The sequence below is a fragment of the Sceloporus occidentalis genome, unplaced genomic scaffold (assembly GCF_023333645.1).
Source record: "Sceloporus occidentalis isolate IW3139 unplaced genomic scaffold, rSceOcc1.0.p SCAF_1, whole genome shotgun sequence".
In the NCBI taxonomy this organism is placed as follows: domain Eukaryota; kingdom Metazoa; phylum Chordata; class Lepidosauria; order Squamata; family Phrynosomatidae; genus Sceloporus; species Sceloporus occidentalis.
The window spans coordinates 176,660,913-176,683,480 of NW_028316981.1; the positions used below are offsets into that span (position 1 = coordinate 176,660,913).

General features: G+C 41.5%; 1 protein-coding gene across 2 annotated transcripts in view; it reads left to right on the forward strand.

Moving 5' to 3' along the window:
• Positions 1 to 554: 554 nt before the first annotated feature.
• Positions 555 to 22,568, forward strand: part of LOC149322795 (pre-B-cell leukemia transcription factor 4-like) — a 36,418-nt gene continuing 14,404 nt past the window's right edge. Inside the window, exons 1-2 of one of the 2 annotated variants that reach the window (XM_089483167.1) lie at positions 555 to 1,158; positions 15,539 to 15,612. In XM_089483167.1, coding sequence (XP_089339293.1) covers positions 965 to 1,158; positions 15,539 to 15,612 — 268 coding nt within the window. In that variant the 5' untranslated portion in view covers positions 555 to 964. The remainder of the gene's footprint in view (positions 1,159 to 15,538; positions 15,613 to 22,568) is intronic. The other variant, XM_089483158.1, reaches the window with a different exon arrangement.

A 22,568-nucleotide genomic window follows, 5' to 3' on the forward strand; every position in this document is an offset into this window, starting at 1 on the left:
GCTCGAAATGGAGGACATTTTGGGATAATAATAATAATAATTGATAAAACTTTTATTTATATTCCGCCTTTCTGTCGATGACAACCGAGACGGCTTGCACAAGTTAAAATCCCACCCTCCCCCTAAAACACCATTAAACAATAATAATTTAAAAAGCGCACATTAATGTAGGAGGCGTCCTGGGAAAGGAGGACGCCCGGTCTCCCTGGTCTCTGTTTGTGTCTGTGTGAGAAGAACAGTTTTGGAGCCGAAGCCAACTTCGGGACCGGGAGCGCTGGGGAACATCTCCCCAACTTTCGGCCTTTCGTGAGGGGGAAAAACATTCTTAGTAGAGAGAGAGTCGTCGTGTGCGAAGTAACTAGACTGAGGAGGAGCGAGACTGTAGGGCGGAGATGGAGAAGGTGGTGGGGGAGCGAAGCAACGGTCTGCAAGCGACGCGACGGCCGCCAGGGGCCGGCGCCCGAAAGCCTTGGAAGCTTTGGGCGAGTGGAGGAGGGGCGCGAGGGGGAGGAGGAGGAAAGGAGAGGAAAAGGGGCCGGGGTCCGTTAGTGGCGGTTGGTGCTGCTAAGCCCCGCCCCCTCCTTAGCCCCGCCCCTCTCCCTCTGCTCTCTGCCCGGAAGGCGGCGATTGCGAAGAATCCGCCGAGAGACTGGCTTTGTCCCAGAAGGGGGCGGGCCGCCACTCAGGGAGAAGAAGAAGAAGAAGGGCCTTCGTTGCTGCCGCTGCCGCTGCGCCTGGCGACGGCTAAAAAGGGGCGGAGCTCCGTCCGTCCGTCGGTCGCGCGGCGGGGGCAAGGGGCGGGGCGGAGGCGGCGCGCGGCGGGGCCCTGCTGCTCGCTCGCTCGCTCGCTCGCTCGGGGCCAGTCGTGCGTGTGGCGGCGGCGGCGGAGGAGGAGGAGGAGGGGAAACCTCTTCGTCTTGTGCCGCTCCAGGACTGCCCCCTCCTTCCCTCCGTTCCCTCGGCCATGGAGGAGGCATCCCGGTTGCTGGCAGGGCTCCAGCCTCCCCCCGGGGCCGCCGTGGACCCCGCGCCCCACCGGCTCCAAGTCCCGCAGGGCACGCTCCAGCCCCAGCCCGGCCCGGGGCTCCAGGACACTGGCGACATCTTGCAGCAGATCATGGCCATCACCGACCAGAGCCTCGACGAAGCGCAGGCCAGGTGAGGAAGAGGAAGAGGGAGGAAGGAGGGAGGGAGGGAGGGAGGGAGAGACTGCTGACGGGGAGGGGGAAGATCTATCTATCTATCCATCTATCTATCTATCTACACACATACATGTATATGTATAGATACATACATACATATACATATATGTGTATATACATATATACATACATACATGTGCACGCACACACAACTATACAGTATATATGTACACATATACACACACATATAAATACACATACACACACATATATACACAATCATATATATACATGCATACATACATGTACACACACACACACACATATATATATATACAGTATACATACACACACAAATATATTATGTATACACATATACATACACCTATTTACACACATATATAGATATATACATGTACCCACACACACACATATATCTGTACACACATATACATGTATTCACACACACAGGTGTGTGTGTGTGTATGCCCATATCCATACATAAAGAATTCAAAGACCTAGCTGTGTCAGTCTGGAAAATCAATATACAAAGGGATCTTGTAGCACCTTTGGGAGTAACTGAAAGGAAGAAGTTGGCGGCATGGGCTTTCCTAGACTTGAGCTGTCTTCCTCAGGTGTATGTTCCTCAGATGCATGGCCAAACATGTATCTGAGGTAGTAGGCTTCAGTCTACCAGAGCTTATGCTACCAACTTCTTCCTTTCAGTTAGTCTCAAAGGTGCTACAAGAACCCTTTGCTTATATACTTACATCTACACAAACACACAGACACACATATATACACACATACATACATACAATGGGCCTTGGTGTCCTCTGGGGTTTGGTTCCAGCACATACACACACAAACACCTGGGATAGCAAAATCTGTGGATGCTCAAATCCCATGTAAATACCGTAGCATAGTAAAAGGGTGTCCCTTTATATAAAATGTCAAACTCAAGATTTCTTTTGGGGAATTTATATTTTTTAACTATATGGGTGCTTGAATCCGTGGGTACAGAGGGCTGACAGAATATATGCAAGGCAGGTGTGCTGGCCAAATGGCCGTAATAAAGTTATTATTATTATGAAAGGCAGGGGGGGATATATTTGGGAAGGGACTTGGCACCTCCCAGTGGGAGAGAGAGGCTGACTTTGGCCTGCCCCAGTTGCTCCTGGAAGCTTTTGGCTGGAGGGAAGGGGGTTGCTTTCCATACAGGGGTTTTGGAACTGGAAAGCATCAGAGTTTGGGGCTGGTGAGGTCTGTCTATGGCTGGAGAGAACTGAGAGCAGAGAAGGGGGAGGCTTAGAGGCTTTGGGAGCTAGGCCTAGCTGTGCAGGCACTGTAGAAACTTTGGATTAGTGTGAGGGTGTCTGTTTTTCAGGCCCAGTGGTGGAGCCATAGACAAGAGGCTTAGGAAGCTGGGTTAAGCCAGTGCTGGTGTGTGCTCTCTGGACAATTTTGATGTTGTCATGGGCCTTTCAAGTCGTTTTGGACTTATGGCGACTCTAAGACAAACCAATCATGGGATTTTATTGGAAGGTTTTGTTCAGAATGAGTTTGCAATTGCCATCCTCTGAGGCTGAGAGTGTGTGATTTCCCCAGTGGGTTTCATGGCCGAGCAGGGATTCGAACCCTGACCTCCAGAGTCAAACCACTATAGCACACTGGTTCAGTATTAAAGCCCCTTTATCCATTAGACTAGGCCAGGGGTAGGCAACCTGCAGCCCACAGGCCGGATGCGGCCCGGCAAGGCCTTGGGACCGGCCCCTGCCCGGTCCTGCCGCCGATTGCTGCTGGGGACTTTGGCCTCTCAGGCAAGAGCACGGGGCTTTTGGCCTATCAGGAGGAGGCAGACAAGCGGCGGGCGGGGGGGGGCAAGGAGTGGGCAAGGGGAAGCAAGCGGGGGCAAGGCGGCAGTTGTCTATAGAAGCCTCCAAAACATGCATTTATATTAAAAAAAAAATAAAAAATCAGCAATTTTTTTTGCGTGTCCTCCATTTTTTATAAAAAGTGTCCTCCATCTGAAATTTTTGTCCTGCATTTGTCCCGGTTTATTTATTTATTTAATTTTTTAAAAAATTATTTAATTATTTATTTTTTGGCTTCAGCCCCCCCAGTTGTCTGAGGGACAGCAACCCGGCCCCCGGCTCAAAAAGGTTGCCTACCCCTGGACTAGGCAGTCACCCAGTCAACTGAACTGGACTTCTCAGCAGATGTATCTGTATATTACACATATTTGTTATGGCATTCATACTTTACGTTTCTAGTGGTTCTCCAAGCTGGGATTTTGCTCCAGAATCTGTTTTGGGAAGAGGTTTTCCCCCTGATCATTGATGACAGGAGGCAGTTGACCTCTGGACTTGATGAAGGATCTGTCACCTATCCTGGTTTTCCCTGTTATGGTGATCACCAGGTGACTTGAAGGCCACTGGGTTGTTAACCAATTGGTCATTATCCAAGTCCACAAATTAGTTCCTTGAGCAGGATGTAAACTAATCAGGATTATGTTAAACAAAAGAAAGAAAAGGAAGATAATTATTTGGGTGCAGTTTGTTTGAGGGAGAAGCCAAAAGCCAACCCAGGAGATTGATTCTGTTTGTTCATTCATGCAGACCAATGCTGGATAAAGTATTATTTGGGGGCAAAGGCCATTATTATGGGAGGATGCCTCCATTCTTTAAGCGGTACCATGGTCAGTGCCTTTGGTGGGCAAGAGCTGGGTGTGAGGCATCCCCATGGAGCACTAATGTAAGTGACCAAACTGAGTGCAAGTATACCTGAGAACTGGACTCTAGGTTTGGGGTAAAAACAGTTAAATTGAATGACTTGATATCAAGTTAGTTAAACTCTGTCTCTTGTTTGAGGTATCTACTAACAATATTTCTGGCCTAAGATCTCATATGGTGAACTGGGTTGTGATATTCATTTTGTTTTCTCTTGCCTTATCTTTGGGACTACAGTTGTGGGTTATTTATGGTTTATGGCGACACAAAGGTGTAGAATTTATGGCCAGAAATAATGGGGAGAGAGTCACTTGTTAGTCATTCCAAGATAATGAAGGTAGTAGAGGTCTGTGGTGCTGGGAATACCCTAAAGATTGCTAGTTTACTTCTTCATATGGCTGGCAGTACAGTGAAAGTGGGTTTCTTTTCCAAAATTACAGAGCTGTCTACTCTTTATCTTGGCCTAATTTAGCTGTGTTTAATTTGACTTAACATTTTTTAGCCTAAGTCTACTGATAAGAGCTGTATTAGGGCATCATTTGGAGTTCTTTTTCTTGGTCAAAATTGCTAACAGATTGGGCAGAAGAAAAAAGGGAGGAACATTTTGTACCTTCTTGGATTTCTGATTAACCCATATATGTACAGCTAAGATTAGTTGCTGGATCAGCACAGCACTGTACATAGAAGCAAAGAAGATTTGCAGCAACCCATAAACTATCTTTCTTCCCAGAAAAGGCCATTTCACATAACTGAGTTCATGCACAGATTGGCTTTGCAAATAAGTCTATAAATGCCAGGAGTCCTCCAATATTTTTACAAACACAAATTCCTGTATGAATCATTTGTGACGAAAGAGGAGGAGGAACTTCCCTACCGTGTTGACTTGTAAGTAACTAGGCAAGTGGCTATTTTCAAGTGCTGTAAGTGGCAAATGTTGACAAGGGTCTCTTTGACAGTACACAATTACACAGTATACCTTTTCTTGCTATTTTAACTGCCATGGCAACATGCTGTGTAATTCTGGGATTGTGTTTGGTGAGGCATTAGACCAGAGTTTTCTTTGGCAGAGAATTCTAAATGCTTTATGAAACTACAAACCCTGGATTCTATAGGATGGGGCCAAAGCAAAGTAGTGTCAAAGTGTTATGGCTGGTAGTGTGAAAGAGACCTAGGCCTTGTTGCTTTGGACAGCGGTTCTCAACCTGTGGGTCGTGACCCTTTTGGGGGTCAAACGGCCCTTTCACAGAGGTCGCCTAAAACCATCAGAAAACATATATTTCCGATGGTTTTAGGAACCCGATACATTGCTCCTTTATGGTTGGGTCACCACAACATGAGGAACTGTATTAAAGGGTTGCGGATTAGGAAGGTTGAGAACCACTGCACTTTTTTGAGCTGGAAACATGGGTGCAGTGTTACCTAAAATGGGTCGAATGACGGCCTGGTAATGTGTTACGTCAGTGACTTAACTTCCTTCAGTGTGCATAGACTTTGGCAATCTACTCTGCCTGAGATAACCGGTCTTCTTTCCAGTGGTGTAAAACATAAAATGCTCACCTTCTGTTCTCCTGCAGTTTGAAACAGATGTGAAATGTCAATTCAGTCGCTACAGATACTTCCAATGCAGTTTCCTCTGGTACTTTACAGTCTAGGCTAAAGTAAATACATGCCAACTTATATCTACATTTTTCTCTTAAAGTGGTAATTCAGAATTTCATGTGCCCTATAGCTGTTGGACATTTGTACCTTTCTGTGTCATCTGAACAAACACATTAATAATCTATTTTGCATTCTTTTTGCTGAGAGATTAGTTAAACTGAATGGAGGCTATCATCTCCTAATTACAGAGCTGTCCAAGCCCTCCCCACTCTTCCAGGGGAAACTGTTTAAACATAGAGTTGGCTTGTAAGTAATCACTTGCCTGGTAGTCTGTAGTGAGTAAGGTACATCTTCTGGAGTAAGTGATGAGACAATTTTCATCCCCTTGTAGACTGTTTTTGTGCCACAAATGACTAAGGCACAAACGGCATCTCTGGACAGACTGAGAAAACAGGATTATGAGCTCAGAGACGTAGTCATGTTAGGGCTTGTCTACACAAGAGAAAAATGCAGAACTCATCCTGAAGCAGGTGCTGGCATTCTTTATGACATACGGCTGGTTCTGGGGAGATACCGTAGTTTTGACCCTTAACCCAACTTTGCTCCAAACAGCAAAGTTGAGGAAAAGCTTGGTGTGTCCTAGAAACCCCAGAGTGATCTTGAGGTCTTTTGGCTTGTGGACAACTGGATTGGGTCTGATTTGACTGACTATGGGCCCAAACACATTTCAGAAATAATCCAGTTTGAGACTGCTTTAACTGCAATGGTTTAGTGCTAGGGCATCCTAGCAATTGGAGTTTATTGTGGCACCAGAGCGCTCTGAGAGAGAAGGCTAAATGTCTCACAAAACTACAGATATAATCAGCCTAACATAGGGCCTGAACAGACAGGCCAAAATGAAGTTGCTTTGGGTCACTTTGGAGGTGTGCTGTTTAAATGATTATATGCATCCTAAAAGGCTGGAAGCCACGCCAAAGCCATGCTCCAGTTCTAAGGACTGGACCACAGCTTTGACACAGCTTCTGGCCTCTTAAGATGTATGTGTCATTTAAACAGCATGCCTCCAAAGTGACCTGAAGCAGCTTTATTTTGGCTTGTCTGTTCAGGCCCTATTTACAAATTTCATGGTACCGTAAAACAAAGCATGTGCCTTCAAATTGCCTCTCACTTATGGGGACTCTGTCATAGGTTTTTTCCTCCCTTTGTCAGGATTTATTGAGAGGAGGTATATATAACCTTCTGGGTTTCCATGGCCAAGCAGGGATTCAAACTTTGGTCTCCTGGAGTTCTAGTGCAACACTGTAACCACTGCTCCATTGACTCTCAAATTAAGTTGTCATTAGGCATCCCAAAAAAGTGACATGTTTCCTGTTTCAGAATCTTCTTGGGGTCATTAAATCTCAGTCAGGGAATATTTTATTCTAAATACATCTTAGTGTTAGTCCAGAGATTGAAAATGTTAGAGGGAGCAAAAAGATGCCAACATGATTATTTTTTTCCTGAACCTCCTTTATCTGAAGTCTATAAAGTAAGGGTTTGCTCTCCCCATAGAAATCTCCAATATCTTAATCATAATACAGTTTCCCCCCCATTGACAGTATTCTGTGCTTGCATAATTTAGATAGCTGCACAGAGAAAGGAAGCAAAAAGCATGACCAGAATACTAGTGCATTTTGTTTCAGGGCCGTCTGACAGAATCCTGTGTAAAAAGCTATTCTGGAGTCTGCCTGCTTAACCCATGCCATTGTTAGAAAGTGCATGGAGACCAAGGTGCTTCTTTTTAATGAGATGCCGGCTTGAGAAATGCATCCTCTTTTAGGAGCATAGCGACCTCTCTTGTGTTTCTCATGGGACTGAAATTAATTATGGAATGTAACTAGCCTGATATAGGGACAGCATAATGATACGAATTTGCATTGTTCCCGCTATTATTTTTGCCTGAAGCTGTATATGATTTGGGAGGAGAATTTTTGCATTCATAATAAAATAAAATAGAATGTATTGATTAATAAAATGCGGATACCAAAATTCTAGTTTGTGTGTCACAGGATACATCAGTGCACACCAGACAAAATATTTCCTCTACGAAATGTGCAACTGCCCTGCCATGAATTAAATTTGGTAACAGTTACAAAGTGGATTTAGCCCACAAGAAGAATCCTATTTTATTCTCTTTACTGAGTTGTCCACAGCCAGAGAAACCCATAAATAAACAATAATACTAAGTATGAATGACAGAACAGACATCACGAATGAAAAACATCTGTAGTCATTCAGATGTTGGACTCCAGTTGCCATGTGAGGGATGATCATCATTAGATATTCTGGCTAGTACTGATGGAATTTGCAGTCAAACAACATCTGGAGGGCTAATGACATACATAAATATACAAGTGTTTGGGTTTGCATTTGGGGGCACAGGTTTGATTAGGGTTTCTGTGTTTGTGTACATATGTGTGCCTGCATATATATATGTATATCTGAATATGTTACCAATCATTTCAGTACATACCTGTGCAAGATTGACTCAGAAGCAAGCCCTGCTAGGTTTAATAGGACTTACTCTTTAATAAATGCTGTTAGCTTTGCAGATTTTTGCTTCCCAAGTACAACACTATGACTTAAGATGGTTCACTTTGTAGCCAACCTTTTCTGCTTTTTGCCATGAATAGCAAACCACAGGGAACCAACACATGAATGAACTGAGAAAAAAAAAGGGGGGGGGGGGAAGAAGCAAGGGAATAATTATTCAAGATTCTTTGTAAGAATGCCATGCAAGTTTCTTTGCAAGATTTATTCAGAGGAGTTTTTCCATGGCCTTTTCTAAGCCTGAGAGAGTGTGACTTGCCCAAGGTCACCCAGTGGGCTTTTATGGATGAGCAGGGACTTGAACCCTTGTCTCATGGAGTCCTTGTCCAGTACTCAAACCACTGTTTCACCCTGGCTGTCTAAAACAAAGCAACACTGGATGTGTTTTGGCTCTTTTGTAAAGAAATTTCCAAATTTAAATTCTGCATTATAATACAGTGTTCTTTTTTTATTCTTCTAGTTACTCTCATGTTGCTCCCCCCTTCCCCCCCCCCCTCAGTTCATTCATATATTGGTTCCCTGTGGTTTGCTGTTCATGGCAAAAGGCAGAAAAGGTTGGTTACAAGGTGAAGTGTCATAAGTCATAATGTTGTACTTGGGAGGCAAAACAAGTATACAAGTGCAAGAACTTCAGATGCTACATGAATTAGATTTGGGGAGATATCTCTCTAGGGTTACCAAGTTTAAAAGAATTAGTGGAATGCCAAGACACTGATTCTTAGTTATGCAAAGAAAAAAATTGTTTGGCTGGTCAGAATGTAGTCATGCCTAAGCCAGAAATGTGCAGCTCTGGGCACAAGTGTGAAACCTAATCCAAATAGTATGATCCTAGTGGTGAGATTTCAGTACTGTACTACAAATTTGTTTTTCTCTAGTCTAGCTGTTATTTCTGTCAGCAATAAATTTCCTATTGATGCTGACCAAGAAATTGCTCTTACTGCTCCTTACTCCTCTTGGTCACTAGAAACATAAACTATTTATATTGTGCTTAGCAGTGGGCCATCTGTACTAGGCCCTTGCCAGCCTTACTGCTTCTTTAACAAGATAGCCCTTGTGTACTGTCAGTGTGGGTCTTTGTGAATGTCTTGTTCAACAGAGGCCTCCATTCCTTTGTGTGTATGCTAAGTGATTCTGCTTGTGGAAGTGAGGCTATTGTAAACTTGCACTCTGCCAGAGTAAGTAAAGTTACAGTATACATGTAGTTAGAGCTTTGCTTTTGCCTTTTGCAAACTGAAGCTACAGTATTTCAAGCTCAGCAGGGTGCCACTTTTAAGGAGTGGAGTGTCCATGGAAGCAGGCAATTTATACCATGTTTTCTTAAGTTTGTTATGCTGGACTGTGCTGCATGACTGCTTTGAGCTGTGGAGTGTGGTTCTATGAATTTACCACAATGTAAGTTATTTCTTTTAAACAGACAAAGGACTGCCTTCCAGAGCAGAAGATGCCTAAATTACCAGGTAGTTATAATACAGCTCACAATTATAATCTGTAGAAACTTTAGCAGAAAGTAAACCTGAAGCTGAGGTGGCTATTTTATCTCCATCTCATCCCTTGCTATGTTGTCAGGTGTCTTAACAGTGTTATACAGTGTTTATGATGCTTAGTCTCTCATGATTAAGAAGCTTTCCTATTTGATCCACTTTGAAAACCTTTACAGGGACGTTTATAGAAAAAAGCAGGAAAAATGTAACAATAGAGTCAAGCAATAAAAACATAAAGCAGCAGATAAAAAAGGAGCATAAAACCACCCCTTGGAGATAAAATCTCACATCCAAAAAGCCTGGGAAAAGTTTAAAAGTGAATTTTTCTGGTGTCAGAGTGATATCTTTGCAGGTACCAGAGAAGCCTTCCTAGGGATCTTGTTCTATAGACAGGGTACCACTAAAAAGAAAGCCCTTTCCTTGATCACATCTTGTAACTCAGATAGCACTGGAAGATTCACATGGAAAGGCAGATTTGTGTGAAAACTGGTGATTTTTCAAGTACCCAGCCCAACCTTCAAAGAGTTTTATTAGGGCTGGAGAGCTTGTGGCCTCCAAATGTGTGTTGGACTTCACTTCCTCTCACCCCATCCAAAATGATCAAGGATGATGGGAGTTGCTGTCTTACCACATTTTGAGGGCCATGAAATCCTCACCATTTTAAGAAACATAATCTTTCTTTGGTGTGAAGTCAAAGGCTTTCATGGCTGGTTTTTGTGGAGTTTTCAGGTTATGTGGCCATGTTCTAGAAGAGCTTGTTTCTGACGTTTCGCCAGCATTTGTGGCTGGCATCTTCAGAGATGGTGTGTTTGTATGTATATGCATATATAAAGCGTTCAGTTTTCAGATGGAGGGGCTACAACAAAACGTGACTTTCCACTAAAAAAATAGAATGCTGATGAAGGCTAGGCTGAATCCATCTCGCTTACCTACTAGCTTTGTATTTGTAGGAAGGAAGAGCATACTAAAAAATGATCACGAGCCTAAATCCTAAGGTAATACAGACCAGGAAAACTGTTTGCACATGATTCTACAAAATTTATAAATGTAGATAGTAGCAATGCATTTGGTTGGAACACATCAAATTGTATATGTGTTTGGCAGTAATATTCTAAAATAATCACTTGTGTAAGACAGCTCCTTGCACGCAGCACCTTAATATATGAAGAAGTAGGGATTCTTTCTATTTATGCTAATATCTTGTGACTAACATACTAGTTCATTGCTTTAAGAGTGTCTAATACTTGAGAGTGAGCTTTCAAGACTACATGCAGAGGAAAGGAGGAATGAGTTTGTGTAAGATGTGGTTGGTTTGCAGTGGTGTTTTCTTTGGTGTAATGCCACTGATCTTCAGTGGCTTCATCAATTTGGGATTGTTTCTTTTGAGACAGAGCAGATTACAGTGTGGGGGTGGGGTAGGATGGGAAACTAAGTGTAGTTGCTGTGCAGTAGGTAGCCTCCCATAGTCATTTTTATGGCCTATGGACCCACCTAGATTCCCTGTTGCCCTCTGCTCTGAATAAAATTTCTACTGTAAAAATGAGCAATAAAACTGGGGTTTCTGCTCTAAAGGATTCTGTGACTTATGCTTTTGTCTTTTTCAGGATAAGAGGAATTCCTTCCCAGTTGAAAGATCATAAAAATGAAAGTGGGCATCTGACTATGTTTAATCTGAAAGGTAGAGGTGATTTAGCCTCCAGATCTGAAGGTCTCCATGCGTACTATAGTACTGTGTATCTTAAATGAACCTGATTGTGGAAAAGATAACAGATTACATCTTTTTGTGAAAAGTTTGAACACCATGTCTAAATTCACTAGAGGTGTAATTCTCCATCACATATAAGAATTAGAACATACAGTGAAGTCTTGTTACATGCTTGGGTTTGGTTCCAAGATCCCCCATGTATAACAAAATCTGTGGATGCTCAAGTCCCATTAAATATAATGACATAGCAAAATGGTGTCCCTTATAAAAAAATGGAAATTCAAGGTTTGATATTTGAAATTTATACTTTTTTTGGAACATTTTCAAACCGTGGATGCTTGAATCCGTGTATAAAAAATCCATGTATAAGAAGGGCCGACTGTATATTAGTCTGCTAACAGGCATCCTATCAGGGCAAAATTATATGATGCATTCATATTTCTGTAACTGTAACTTATTGATCTTTTCCTTGTTTTAAAATCCAGTTTGGAATAGCACAGTTAATGACATGGAAAAAGGGGAGAGTTTTCCTGCCTTGAATTTTAAGCTTAGGATGGGCGGACGATGAGCCACAGTTTGGGGAGAAAGGTATATTTATTTATTTAAAATACATGCCACCTTTCTCCTAAATTGGAGATGCAAAAGATACATAAAAACAGTACATTTTTAAAATATTATGATGGTAATGATGTTATTCATTGGCATACTTTCAGTTCATTCAAAGCTGTAGCGAACTCCACAAGGCCTGCTTAGTAGCTGCCATGAGCAGCGTGTGTACAGTACTAGAAACTCAGATTGCTATGGAAAATGTTTTCTGAAACTAGAAATGGAATAACACTGAAAGTAGTAAGGTACTGTTTGATTCTACCATGCCAGCATAGAACACACATGGACACCTGCCAAGGGAATGAGGATGTTTGTAATTGTTGTCCATGCCTACCGTAGGGTGTGAAGTAGGCTGTTTCAAGCTGATGCAGAAGTTGACAGGTACCAGGCAGACTGAAGTTGTTTGTGGGTTTGTTTGTTTGTTTGTTTGTTTTTTGCAGGTAAAAATGGTATTTGAATTTTTACACTGAAAGTAGACTCCTGTTCCTTACCAACAACTTTCATCAGTTACCTTGGTAGCTTCTGTCCTTAGGCTGTTGTTGTAGGGGTAGAGATGTGGAAAGAATAATGACTTGTGACTTTTTTTACATAGCCTGTTGTGAAGATGTATAATCTGTATTTTTGGTCTTGCTTTGAGTATTTTTGATGGCTTGCATTTACCTGTAAGATTACTGTTGACTTCTGAGGAAGCAGTGTCTTTCAGGGTGCTGCTGGAGATCACATATTTCACAACGTGTGATTGGTTTTTAGTTTTGGTGACCGACCATTTGATTTGGCAATTACACTGGTGACTGTTGTTTTGAAGTGCCATTCTCTAATTTGTGTGGGTGTTTTTCCTGTCTTGTAAAACTGAGGCAGAAGTGTGTGCCTTGCAGAAAAGATGTTCTTTTCCTTCCGAGTTCCTTTGATTTATGTAGACTCAATCCCAAGAGTACCCACAGGTTTTGAATAGTTAGGGTAAATAGAATATGCCTCTCAAGTCATTTGGCAAATGAAATTTTCATTTAGTAAAAGGTTTGGCAAATGAAATTAGGAAACTAGGGCAGCCCATGGGTTTGTTAGTTTTTTAAATCTGTTGGGCCGCAAAGCCAGTGTTGGTGTCATAGTTGATTGTACTGGCATTATTTGCTGTCACACAAATGCTCAAAATCCTCCCATAGGTAGAAGAATGTTCTTATACACCCATTAGCCTGGCTGCACTGATGGTAAAAGTAATTGGTACACTGCATTTTGATTTCTGACTCTGTCAACAAAGGCTAAAAATATTAACTGCTTGCTTCAAAAAACTGAAACCAAAAAACAAAACTCTTCATCTGACCTAAGTGCTTGTGAAGCAGGGGAAAGTACAGTCTGTGAGCCTCATACAGCTTCTAGACTCCTTTTTTTAAGCCCTTGGTGCCCTGAGGGCATGTCTGCAAGCTCAAAAATTGCCCCAAGGGCACCAAACTCTCCTGAATAGTACCCACTTGTAACTGTTGAATGCAGCTATAACAGTAAAACCTTTCCCACAAATAATAGGAATTACATACTGACATTTGAGAATGTGTATGGGGAATATTTCATGGGAGACAGTTCATGGACGAAGCTATATTGCTTTATCTGGATCACTGTGCATGTTGCTATGGAAGCATTTTCACTCTAGAAAATTCTTCACAATGTGTTATAGCATGGGACATTATTAGCGAAGAAGAAGAAAAATGGTGGAATACTTTCTCCCCTAGAAGAACAGGTTTGCAGCGTCAGCTGATATTGGATCTGGTCCTTTAATTTAACTTGGCCCTTTAATTTGGATGTTTTTAGTTCAGTCTGTTGCATGTAGTGCTTTCACCAGCTTAGACTGGTGTTGCAGCTGTGACCGTTCCTAGACAGAGAGAAAAGGATCCAGATACATGTTTTCTTGCTTAGGGCAACATTCAGGTTAAATACATTATTTATGGGCTACATTAGAAGACTGATCAGAAATTGCAGCCATATTATTAATTGGAATCCTATAGTTTGGATATTGTTAAAAGGTCTGTAATATTCTAGAATTATTCTAGGCATAATTCAAAATTTTCGTTATGACCTTTTAAAGCCTGGAATGGCTGGGACTAGGTAAGTAAAGGAGTGTGTTTTATTGTATGAATCTCCCAGACCTTTGAGAACTGTTTTATAGTCTGAAACTCCCAGCTTCAGAAATCAGATGACCAGTAACTTAAGAGGGCCATTTCGGTGCTCACCTTCAGAAGAGACTATCTAGAGATATTTGGGAGGTGGCTATATCATAATTTTATTATTTGGAAAAGGTTTTAATTGCACTGCTTCTAGTGTCTTTAATTGGATTCATGTGTATTGACTATAGTTTTACTGATTTTTGTCTGATGCTTGTTCATCGTATTAATGTATGTGGTTTTATTGTTTTACTCTGTAAAATGTTATGATACTGTAAGCTACTTTATAGATCCTCAAAAAGCAATGGTATGTTATTAATATAAATAAATCTAGGGGAGATCTTACTACAATTTTATGAATGTAGCTGACTGTTTTGTGAGCAGCATAAAGAGTGATAGATGTATTTTTAATTTATCTGCAAGAGACAGGGTATCAGACTTAAGATTTAGGGGCTTTATCAGTCCCTTTATGCGTTCTCAATGTTACTATATTCCATGGGGTTTAGGGTGCAATGCTTACTCATATGAATGAATGGATTTGTCAGTCATTGTTGCTATATGCCCTACCCCTATTTTTTGTTACTGGTCCCATCTTACCAGATTCTGGCGTTGTGGCATTTGGTTACATCCCGTTTAATACATTCCTTTTTTCAGGTGAGAATGCTGTTGGAGCAGACAGTTCTGGACCAAATGGTCCAGTGGTTTGTCTCTGTATAAGGCAGATTCATTTGCTCATATGCTCCTAAAATCCCCAGGGCACAACATATGTATGCTTAACACTCTTTTATATTTTTTCATTTAAGTTATAAGATGTATACCGTCAGTGTTTAAGAAGAGGTAAGTTGCTGAAGAAACAACTTCTCATTTTAGCAGTTTTACTGTGGAATTGAAGTAAAGTGGATTTGCTGATTTTCAGTTCAATTTGAAGTCACATTTATTAATGGAAAACTAATGGCAAAACACCTGGGCATCCCTTGAGCAAGAAATCTGGCTCTCCAGGCATTGAATTTGCCACTCCTGACTTGGTGAAAGAGTGAAAATATTAGGCAGCTGCATATCAGTTGTAGTTAATGTATGATTTTAAGAGTGGTGGAGCTATCTTGCACTCAGTTTTGAGAGTGAATAATATATTGGAATCCTGACAGTTCTGTGGTGCTGCTGGTACAGTTTTAAGCAGCAGGGTGCTTAAATATTCCTTTTGTGGTTTCTCATGGTGTCCCTCACGTTGAAACAGACTGCCTTGTTAAAGGAAGCGCAAGAATGCTAATGCAGAATGCAGCCTTGAGGCTTCCCATATGCTCTTAAAATACACAAGCATCTGTATAATTATGCAAGTTTAACTTTCGTGGTGCTTAGCCTAGTATAGGCAATAGTGTATTTCAGGCTGTAAATGAAACTTGCAGAGCAATTTTGTGGTGCAATGTGGAGTGTCATGTTTGAATGGAATATATTGCCAGCCTCTTTGTAAACCCTCTCTCCCATTAGCTTTTCATTCTCTTCATTTGCAATTCATCCTGTTTTCCCTCCTCCTTTTTAGGAAACATGCCTTGAATTGCCACCGAATGAAACCTGCTCTCTTCAGTGTTCTATGTGATATTAAAGAAAAAACAGGTATGTTGGCATTTTGATCCAAAATTTGTTTCTGAAAACTGACTCCAGGGCAGCTGAGACTGGTCTTTAAGTGCTCCAGTCACTTAGGCTGACATCATGAGACCTGGCTGCACTCCAGCAAATAATGACTACTGAAGTCCCCTTGCCTTCATTAGAATGTTAGCAGCTTAATGCATTTGCTGTGTTCACATGTCATGGTAAGCCATGTTTTATGTTAAACATTTGTTTGTTGCTTAAGCCATCATATGCATATTAGACAAGCAAAGAAAGTGTGACTTGTGCCCCTATTTCTGCTTTTTTTCTCTTCTGTTCTATTTGTCAGTTCCTGTTTAAGTATAAGCAGCTGGGGAAACAAGCCAGGGAAAAACAACAATTGCAGGTCTAGAAATGACAAGCCATAGTTTAAACAAGCTAGAGTTTGTAAACCAGCCAGGAAACTGTACTGTATTTTCAGATTGCGCTTGGTTAACATACCATGCCTTGTGATCTGAGGTGGGTTCACACAATGTAACAATATCAACCGACCACACCATGGCTTGTTGTGAAAGGCAAACATTGTGTCTGTGTGGGATTGCCATAGAATCACAGAGTTGGAAGAGTCCTGTAGGCCATCGAATCCAACCCCCTGCTCAGTGCAGGATTTCCAGGATCTCACCTAAGTTGATTAAAAAACTGAGTACAGTCAGCCTTCTGTATCCACCAATTCTGTATCTGTGGATTCAATCATCCACCATTTAAAAATATTAAATAAATAAATATAAAATAAAAATATATACAAAAACAAATCTTGATTTTTCCATTTTATATAAGGGATGCCATTTTTCACACCATTGTATATGGTAGTACTTAAGCATTATGGATTTTGCTACCCACAGGGTACCGTGGAACCAAATCTCAGTGAGTACCAAGGGCCCACAAAAGTTCCAGGCTCCAATAGAGAGTATTTGCAATCCCCCATCCCCCAATATTGAAGAAACCAAGATAGCTTTTGGGTTGAGTAATCTTTTAAACCATTTGCCACAACATCTCATGCCCTGAGTACTTTTCTGATAAGCCAGTAATAACTGTGAGCTGATAGGAACTTGGGGTTACACTTGCTTTGCTTCAAGTTTACATCCTACCTCTAAATCATGATTTTTGCTTGAGATTACCCATTACTGTGCAAACACTGTTCAGCCACTTTTTAGTATTTTTCCCCTGCCCTGTTAATACTCTTTTTTGTATTTGTTCTCTTCATTTGATTGAATTTGGATTCTATGCAAGAAGGTTGTTATATGTGAAACTAATCTAATAGTACACAAACCTCCTTTTTATGGGACAAGCAACTTGTTGACACTGAAGACCACAGTGGAAATATCTTGCTCTAGAGAACCGTGGCTAATTTGTGTGATTTAATTTCTGCATAATGAAATGTAATTTGCATAACATTCATATTAACACAATCAACATGATAATGGCAGGTGTTGTGTTTTATGCTGTGTCTGGCTTGCCCCCCCCCCCCCCTTCAGTATATTCAAGTGTCATGACATAAAGATTTGAGAATAGCAGGTATCATTGGTTGTCATTTTGGACTGGAGTGCAGTCTTCTGAAATGCATGTGAATGGCACATCTCTCACACTGTTCTTTGCCTTTCAGTTAATAATGTATGCATCCTAGCATATGGGTACAAAAGATTTTCAAATCTGCCCCTGTATGCCAAAGCATGGCTTTAGTGATAGGCCCGGCAAGGTATTCACTTAGAGGAAATTATAATTTGTCCCAAGCTACTTGTAGGGCTGCAGCAGATGGCTGCACTGTCTTCTTGCCATATGGGTCTAATATCTGAATGGTGTAAATCAATGACTAGGAAGATGAGGCTATTGTGCATGTAACAGGTATGTAGGAGAGGGGGGTGTCTTCAGGTGTAACCTGTCATGGAGGCATGAGAAAACATGTACTTTTGAAATTCTTTCTACTCAACCTTTGAAGGCGCAGCTACTGGCCCTGTTGGCTGGGGTGGCAGGAGTTATAGTCCAACTTTACCATAGGTCCCGGAAGACTGGCTTAGGTCCAAAACACACTGAAGAAATAATCCAGTTTGAAACTGCTTTAACTGCCCTGGCTTAATGCTAGGAAATTCTGGATTTGTGGGACCAGAGCTCTCTGACAGAGAAGGCTAAATGTTTCCAGAATTGCCTAGCATTGAGCAAGGACAGTTAAAACAGTCTGAAACTGGATTATTTCTGCAGTCTCTTTTGGACCCCAGAATGGACACATAGGGCCTGAACAGACAGGTCAAAATAAAGCTGCTTTGGATCTCTTTGGAGGTATGCTTTTTAAATGCTGCATGCATCCTAAGAGCCCATAAGCTACACCAAAGCCAAGCTCTAGTCCTAAGGACTGGTGCACAGCTTTGGTACAGCTTCTGGCCTCTTAAGATGCTTGTGTCATTTAAACAGCATACCTCCAAAGTGACCCAAAGCAGCTTTATTTTGGCCTTTCTGTTCAGGCTCATAGTACTCTTATTTGAATACACATCTACCATGTCTTTCTGATGTTTTAGTGCTTTTCTTGTGGGAAACCCTGCTGCACAAGCTTCACTGATGTGAACAGGAATTGCCTGTGAGCACTCTTGTATTTTTGCCCAGTTCCTGTTATTTCAGTGGATTTTTCCCAGGACGGAGGTGAGGTAGATGATGTTTTGTGGGCCAAATATCTCCACTACTCTTAATTCAGTGTCTTGTTATGTTTTATGTTAAGTGTGATTTCAGGTCTGTCATTTTTATTCCTGGCATTATTTCTCCTCTCACTGTAACTATTAATAAGCATCCTTTTTGTTTGACATGCTGTTTTCCACATAAAGCACATAAGGTCTTTTCAAATGAATGTGGGGATGGTAAGGGTTTTTTAAGAAGTGTTGCAGAACATGTAATTTTTTTCGATTTAGTTTTTAAATTGGGAAGAGGGTTGTATAGGAAATAGGAATTGTCAGGCAAAACTAAGGTTTGGCAGGTATAGTTGAATCCCCCAATTTACTATCTTTTTTCTCCACACACTTTTTTGTCTAATTGCTGTGAGGAAGTGCGCCCCTGAGTAGTTTTAGCGTAGTAACATCAGATGGCAACCAGTTATGTTGGACCGTTAGTGAAAAAATACAGTAACTATTAGAAGCAGTTAAAAATTATTACTAGCATTTCAAAGTGCATTATATACATTACTTCATTAATGTTTTCTTACAACAGTGTTAGCTAGTATTATTCTTAGCTTGCTGTGGCAAAGAGTAACAGAGAGTAGTTTGCCCTGAGGTGGTTAACTCATAGCCGAGGTGAGATTTGAGCAAACAAGTTGTCAGTTGACAGTTCATTTTCTTCAGCTGGTGGCAAGCAAGTCTTTGTTAGAGAATTGAGAACAGTTGCTTTATTCCAGTGATATGCACATTCATTCCTTCTCTTATTTCCATTTGTAGGTTTTAGTTTTTAAAAACCTGTTTGGCCAACAAAGAAGAATAACCCATACATCGTAATACAAAAAACAAACCTGTGTCTACCATGTCCCTTTCTCTTCTGTAAAAATCTACTGTTTGTTTCTCACCATGGGCACAATACTACATTAGCTCTCTGTGAACTATTCATACCAGGACTGTATCGCTGATGCTCAAGAATCACTGGTTGCTGTAAGATTTTACTGTACAGATCTTCTACCTCTTTTGATACAGAATTCAGGCAGGTAGTTATGCTTGTCTTACATAACTGAATAATAAAAAATTTTAATAATAAAATTTATTTATATCCCACCCTTCTGCGCAGTGCAACTGGGGCGGCTTACAACATTAAAATATACAATCCAACATTAAAATATACAATCCCATGACTCCTGAATCCACTCCCCCCTTAAAATACAAATTACAATTAAAACATATTTAAAATAATTATGTCAAATAACCAGTAAACAAACAAATGAGCAATACACAATAGCTGTAGCTAAATCGGGATCAACAAATTCGGTTTTCTTTTTTAGTGGCCAGGTATCTATTCAGGAAAGGCCTGCTAGAAGAGATCCGTCTTAACAACTTTTTAAAAGCTGTTTAAAGTGGTAATATGATGGATCTCATCCGATAGGCCAATCCATAATCTGGGAGCGGTAGCTGAAAAGGTCCTCTGGGCATTTGCAGACAGCCTGGTTTTTAAAGGTTGCAACAGATTCCTTCCAGAGGACCTGAGTCCACAGGGAGGATTGTATGGATGGAAGTGGTCCTGAAGATAAGTTGGACCAAAGCCATTTAGGGCTTTATAGGTGAGAACCAACACCTTGTACTGTGCCCAGAAGCTAATAGGCAGTCAGTGAAGTGATCTTAAGATTGGTGTAATGTGATCTCTTCTGGATGTACCTGAGACCAATCTGGCTGCCATATTCTGTACTAGTTGAAGTTTTTGGATCAAGCACAAGGGTAGCCCCATGTAGAGTGCATTAGAGAAATCAAGATGGGAGGTTACCAGTGCATGTACCATGGTTTCAAGGTCCCGAACTTCCAGGAAAGGGTGCAGCTGGCGTATCAGCCGAAACTGATAACAGGCGCTCCTAACCATTGCATTCACCCGATTCATCATCTGAAACAATGGGCCCAGGAGCACCCCCAGACTGCGAACACAGTCCTTAATGTGACCCCCATCCAGGACTGGAAGTTGTATCCCCATGCCTGGGTTTGGGGCCACTACCATGAACACCTCCGTTTGGTCAGTTTCAATCTATTTTCCCTCATCCAGTCCATTACTGCTTTAAGACAATCGTTGAGAGGCGAGATGCCATCTGAAGTCAAAGCTAAAGACCGAGACATGGAAAAGTATATCTGGGTGTCATCAGTGTACTGATAACACCCACCTCATGTCTCCGAATAATCTCTCCCAGCGGCTTAATATATATATTGAATAGCATCGGGGACAGGATGGCGCCTTGTGGGACACCACAATTAAGCTCTTTCTTTGCAGAGCAACTGTCCCCAAGCACCATCCTCTGGAATCTGCCCAAGAGAAAGGAACAGAACCACTGCAATGCTGTGCCTCCAATTCCTAATCTTCTCAGGTGATCCAAGAGAATCTCATGGTCTATTGTATTGAAAGCCGCTGAGAGGTCCAGTAGCACCAACAGGGTCACACTACCCGTCTCGATGCCCAGACAAAGGTCATCAGCGAAAGTGACCATAGCAGTCTCAACTCCAAATCCCGAATAGAGATGGGACCTAGGGGGGAAAGCCTGGTGGTTTTCCTTTTTTTAAAGTATCTCCATGTTGGGAACAACATCAGAAGTTATTGGGAGCAGGGCGGGGGGATATTTGGCTTCCAGAATCCTCAGTAGACTCAGGAAAATCCACAGAGCTTGTATTAGACCCAAAACTCTGGGAGGAAAAAAGCTCAAATCAGAACTGGAGGTTTGGCCACTTTTGTTTTGTTTTTGTTTTTTAAATCAACGGGGAAAGGGGAAGCTGGGGGCTTCTGGAAGCATCCAGGCCTTGGGAAGGCTGTGTGCAGCTTTCAGGTTGCATTTTGCCCATTCCTGAGAAGGTATATGGAATCATACACTCTTCTGAGTTGAAGGGCCAGCACTGGATACATTGATTTTCCTAAGCTTTCCCAAGCAATCTGAGCAACCTGAGCATGCTTTCATTTAATGAGAGCGTTATGGGCAGCATAGTCTATTTTCTTATGACAGCAGTTGCTCTTGATGGCAGAATAGTAATGCAGGAGAATGCTGTCTGCTTATCTTTTATTGGGTTCTTTCTCTTTTTCTGTAGCTGAAAGGGCATAGCTTCAACAGCTGTACTTAATGAAATGTGTTTCTGGATAGGATTTGTCTCTCAGGGTGTATAGTTTGCTGTTTTAAAAATGCACAAGTTGAAATTCATTTTAACTTGAACATATTTGCACCAAGGGATTGCAGCCCCATAGTTACACAGGATTTGTTTAGGTCTCATAGGTTTTTGAATGTCTGATGGCCTGTCTGTTTCTTATTTAAATTATGGGGAGCAGATGTTACCGCTTCAAGCAAACAAAGACCTGGTCATACTGTAGTACTAGGGTGGAGGCTCTGTTTTAACGATTTAGGGTACAAGCTTGTTCTCAACTCTGAATCATTTAAAAGTATTTAACCTTCTGTTTGTGTTCTTCTCTGTATGCCACCCCCAACCCATTCTTTTGTTGTTGTTGCATTAGCCCTTGATAAACAATGGGAAAACAGCTAGAATGTGTATTTTCTTGTTGTTCAGTGCATTTGGTCAAATTTGTGTATATGTTCAAAGCTATTTCTTTGATTTTTCTTTCCTGTGTTCAGACTTTGGTGTGAAGACGGTTCAGGGACAAAACATTATCAGATAGTGTTATAAGAGTATTTCTTAATTGCAACAGTCCTAGAATTCAAAGATAAAGCTATGTTAGACTGTGGAATCAGTATTTATAGAGATCTTGCAGCACCTTTGGGGCTAATTTAAAGAAAGAAGTTGGCAGCATAAGCTTTCCTAGACTTCAGTCTATTTCCTCAGATGCATTAGTCATACTTTTTGCAAGCGATATTGAGAAAAGAGTGTGCAGGAAGCAGAAGATGGTGCTAGACAGAAATAGCAACTGATGCTAGGAGACAATTGTAAGGAGATATGGGTTATTAGCAAAATATATCCCTGGGCCCTGGAACACTACCTGAGAACCCAGTGGCCTTGGTAGTATGGATGATGACCATCCCTGATATAAATCTACTGTGTGCAAAACACAGATGTGGTTGAATGTGTACATGTAGTAGAGGAGGGGTAGGTTATCTGATGTCTTCTGCACCTCTCCGTATACATGATCATGGGCCATGCACACTGGGGTTGATCAGTGGCATAGTCTGAAACATCTGAAATGCCCCTTGTTCATACAGACCTGTACTAGAGAAAGAGGTAAAAAAGAGATGGGGCAAAGCAGTGGTGCAATGCTACCTTTGGAATTGT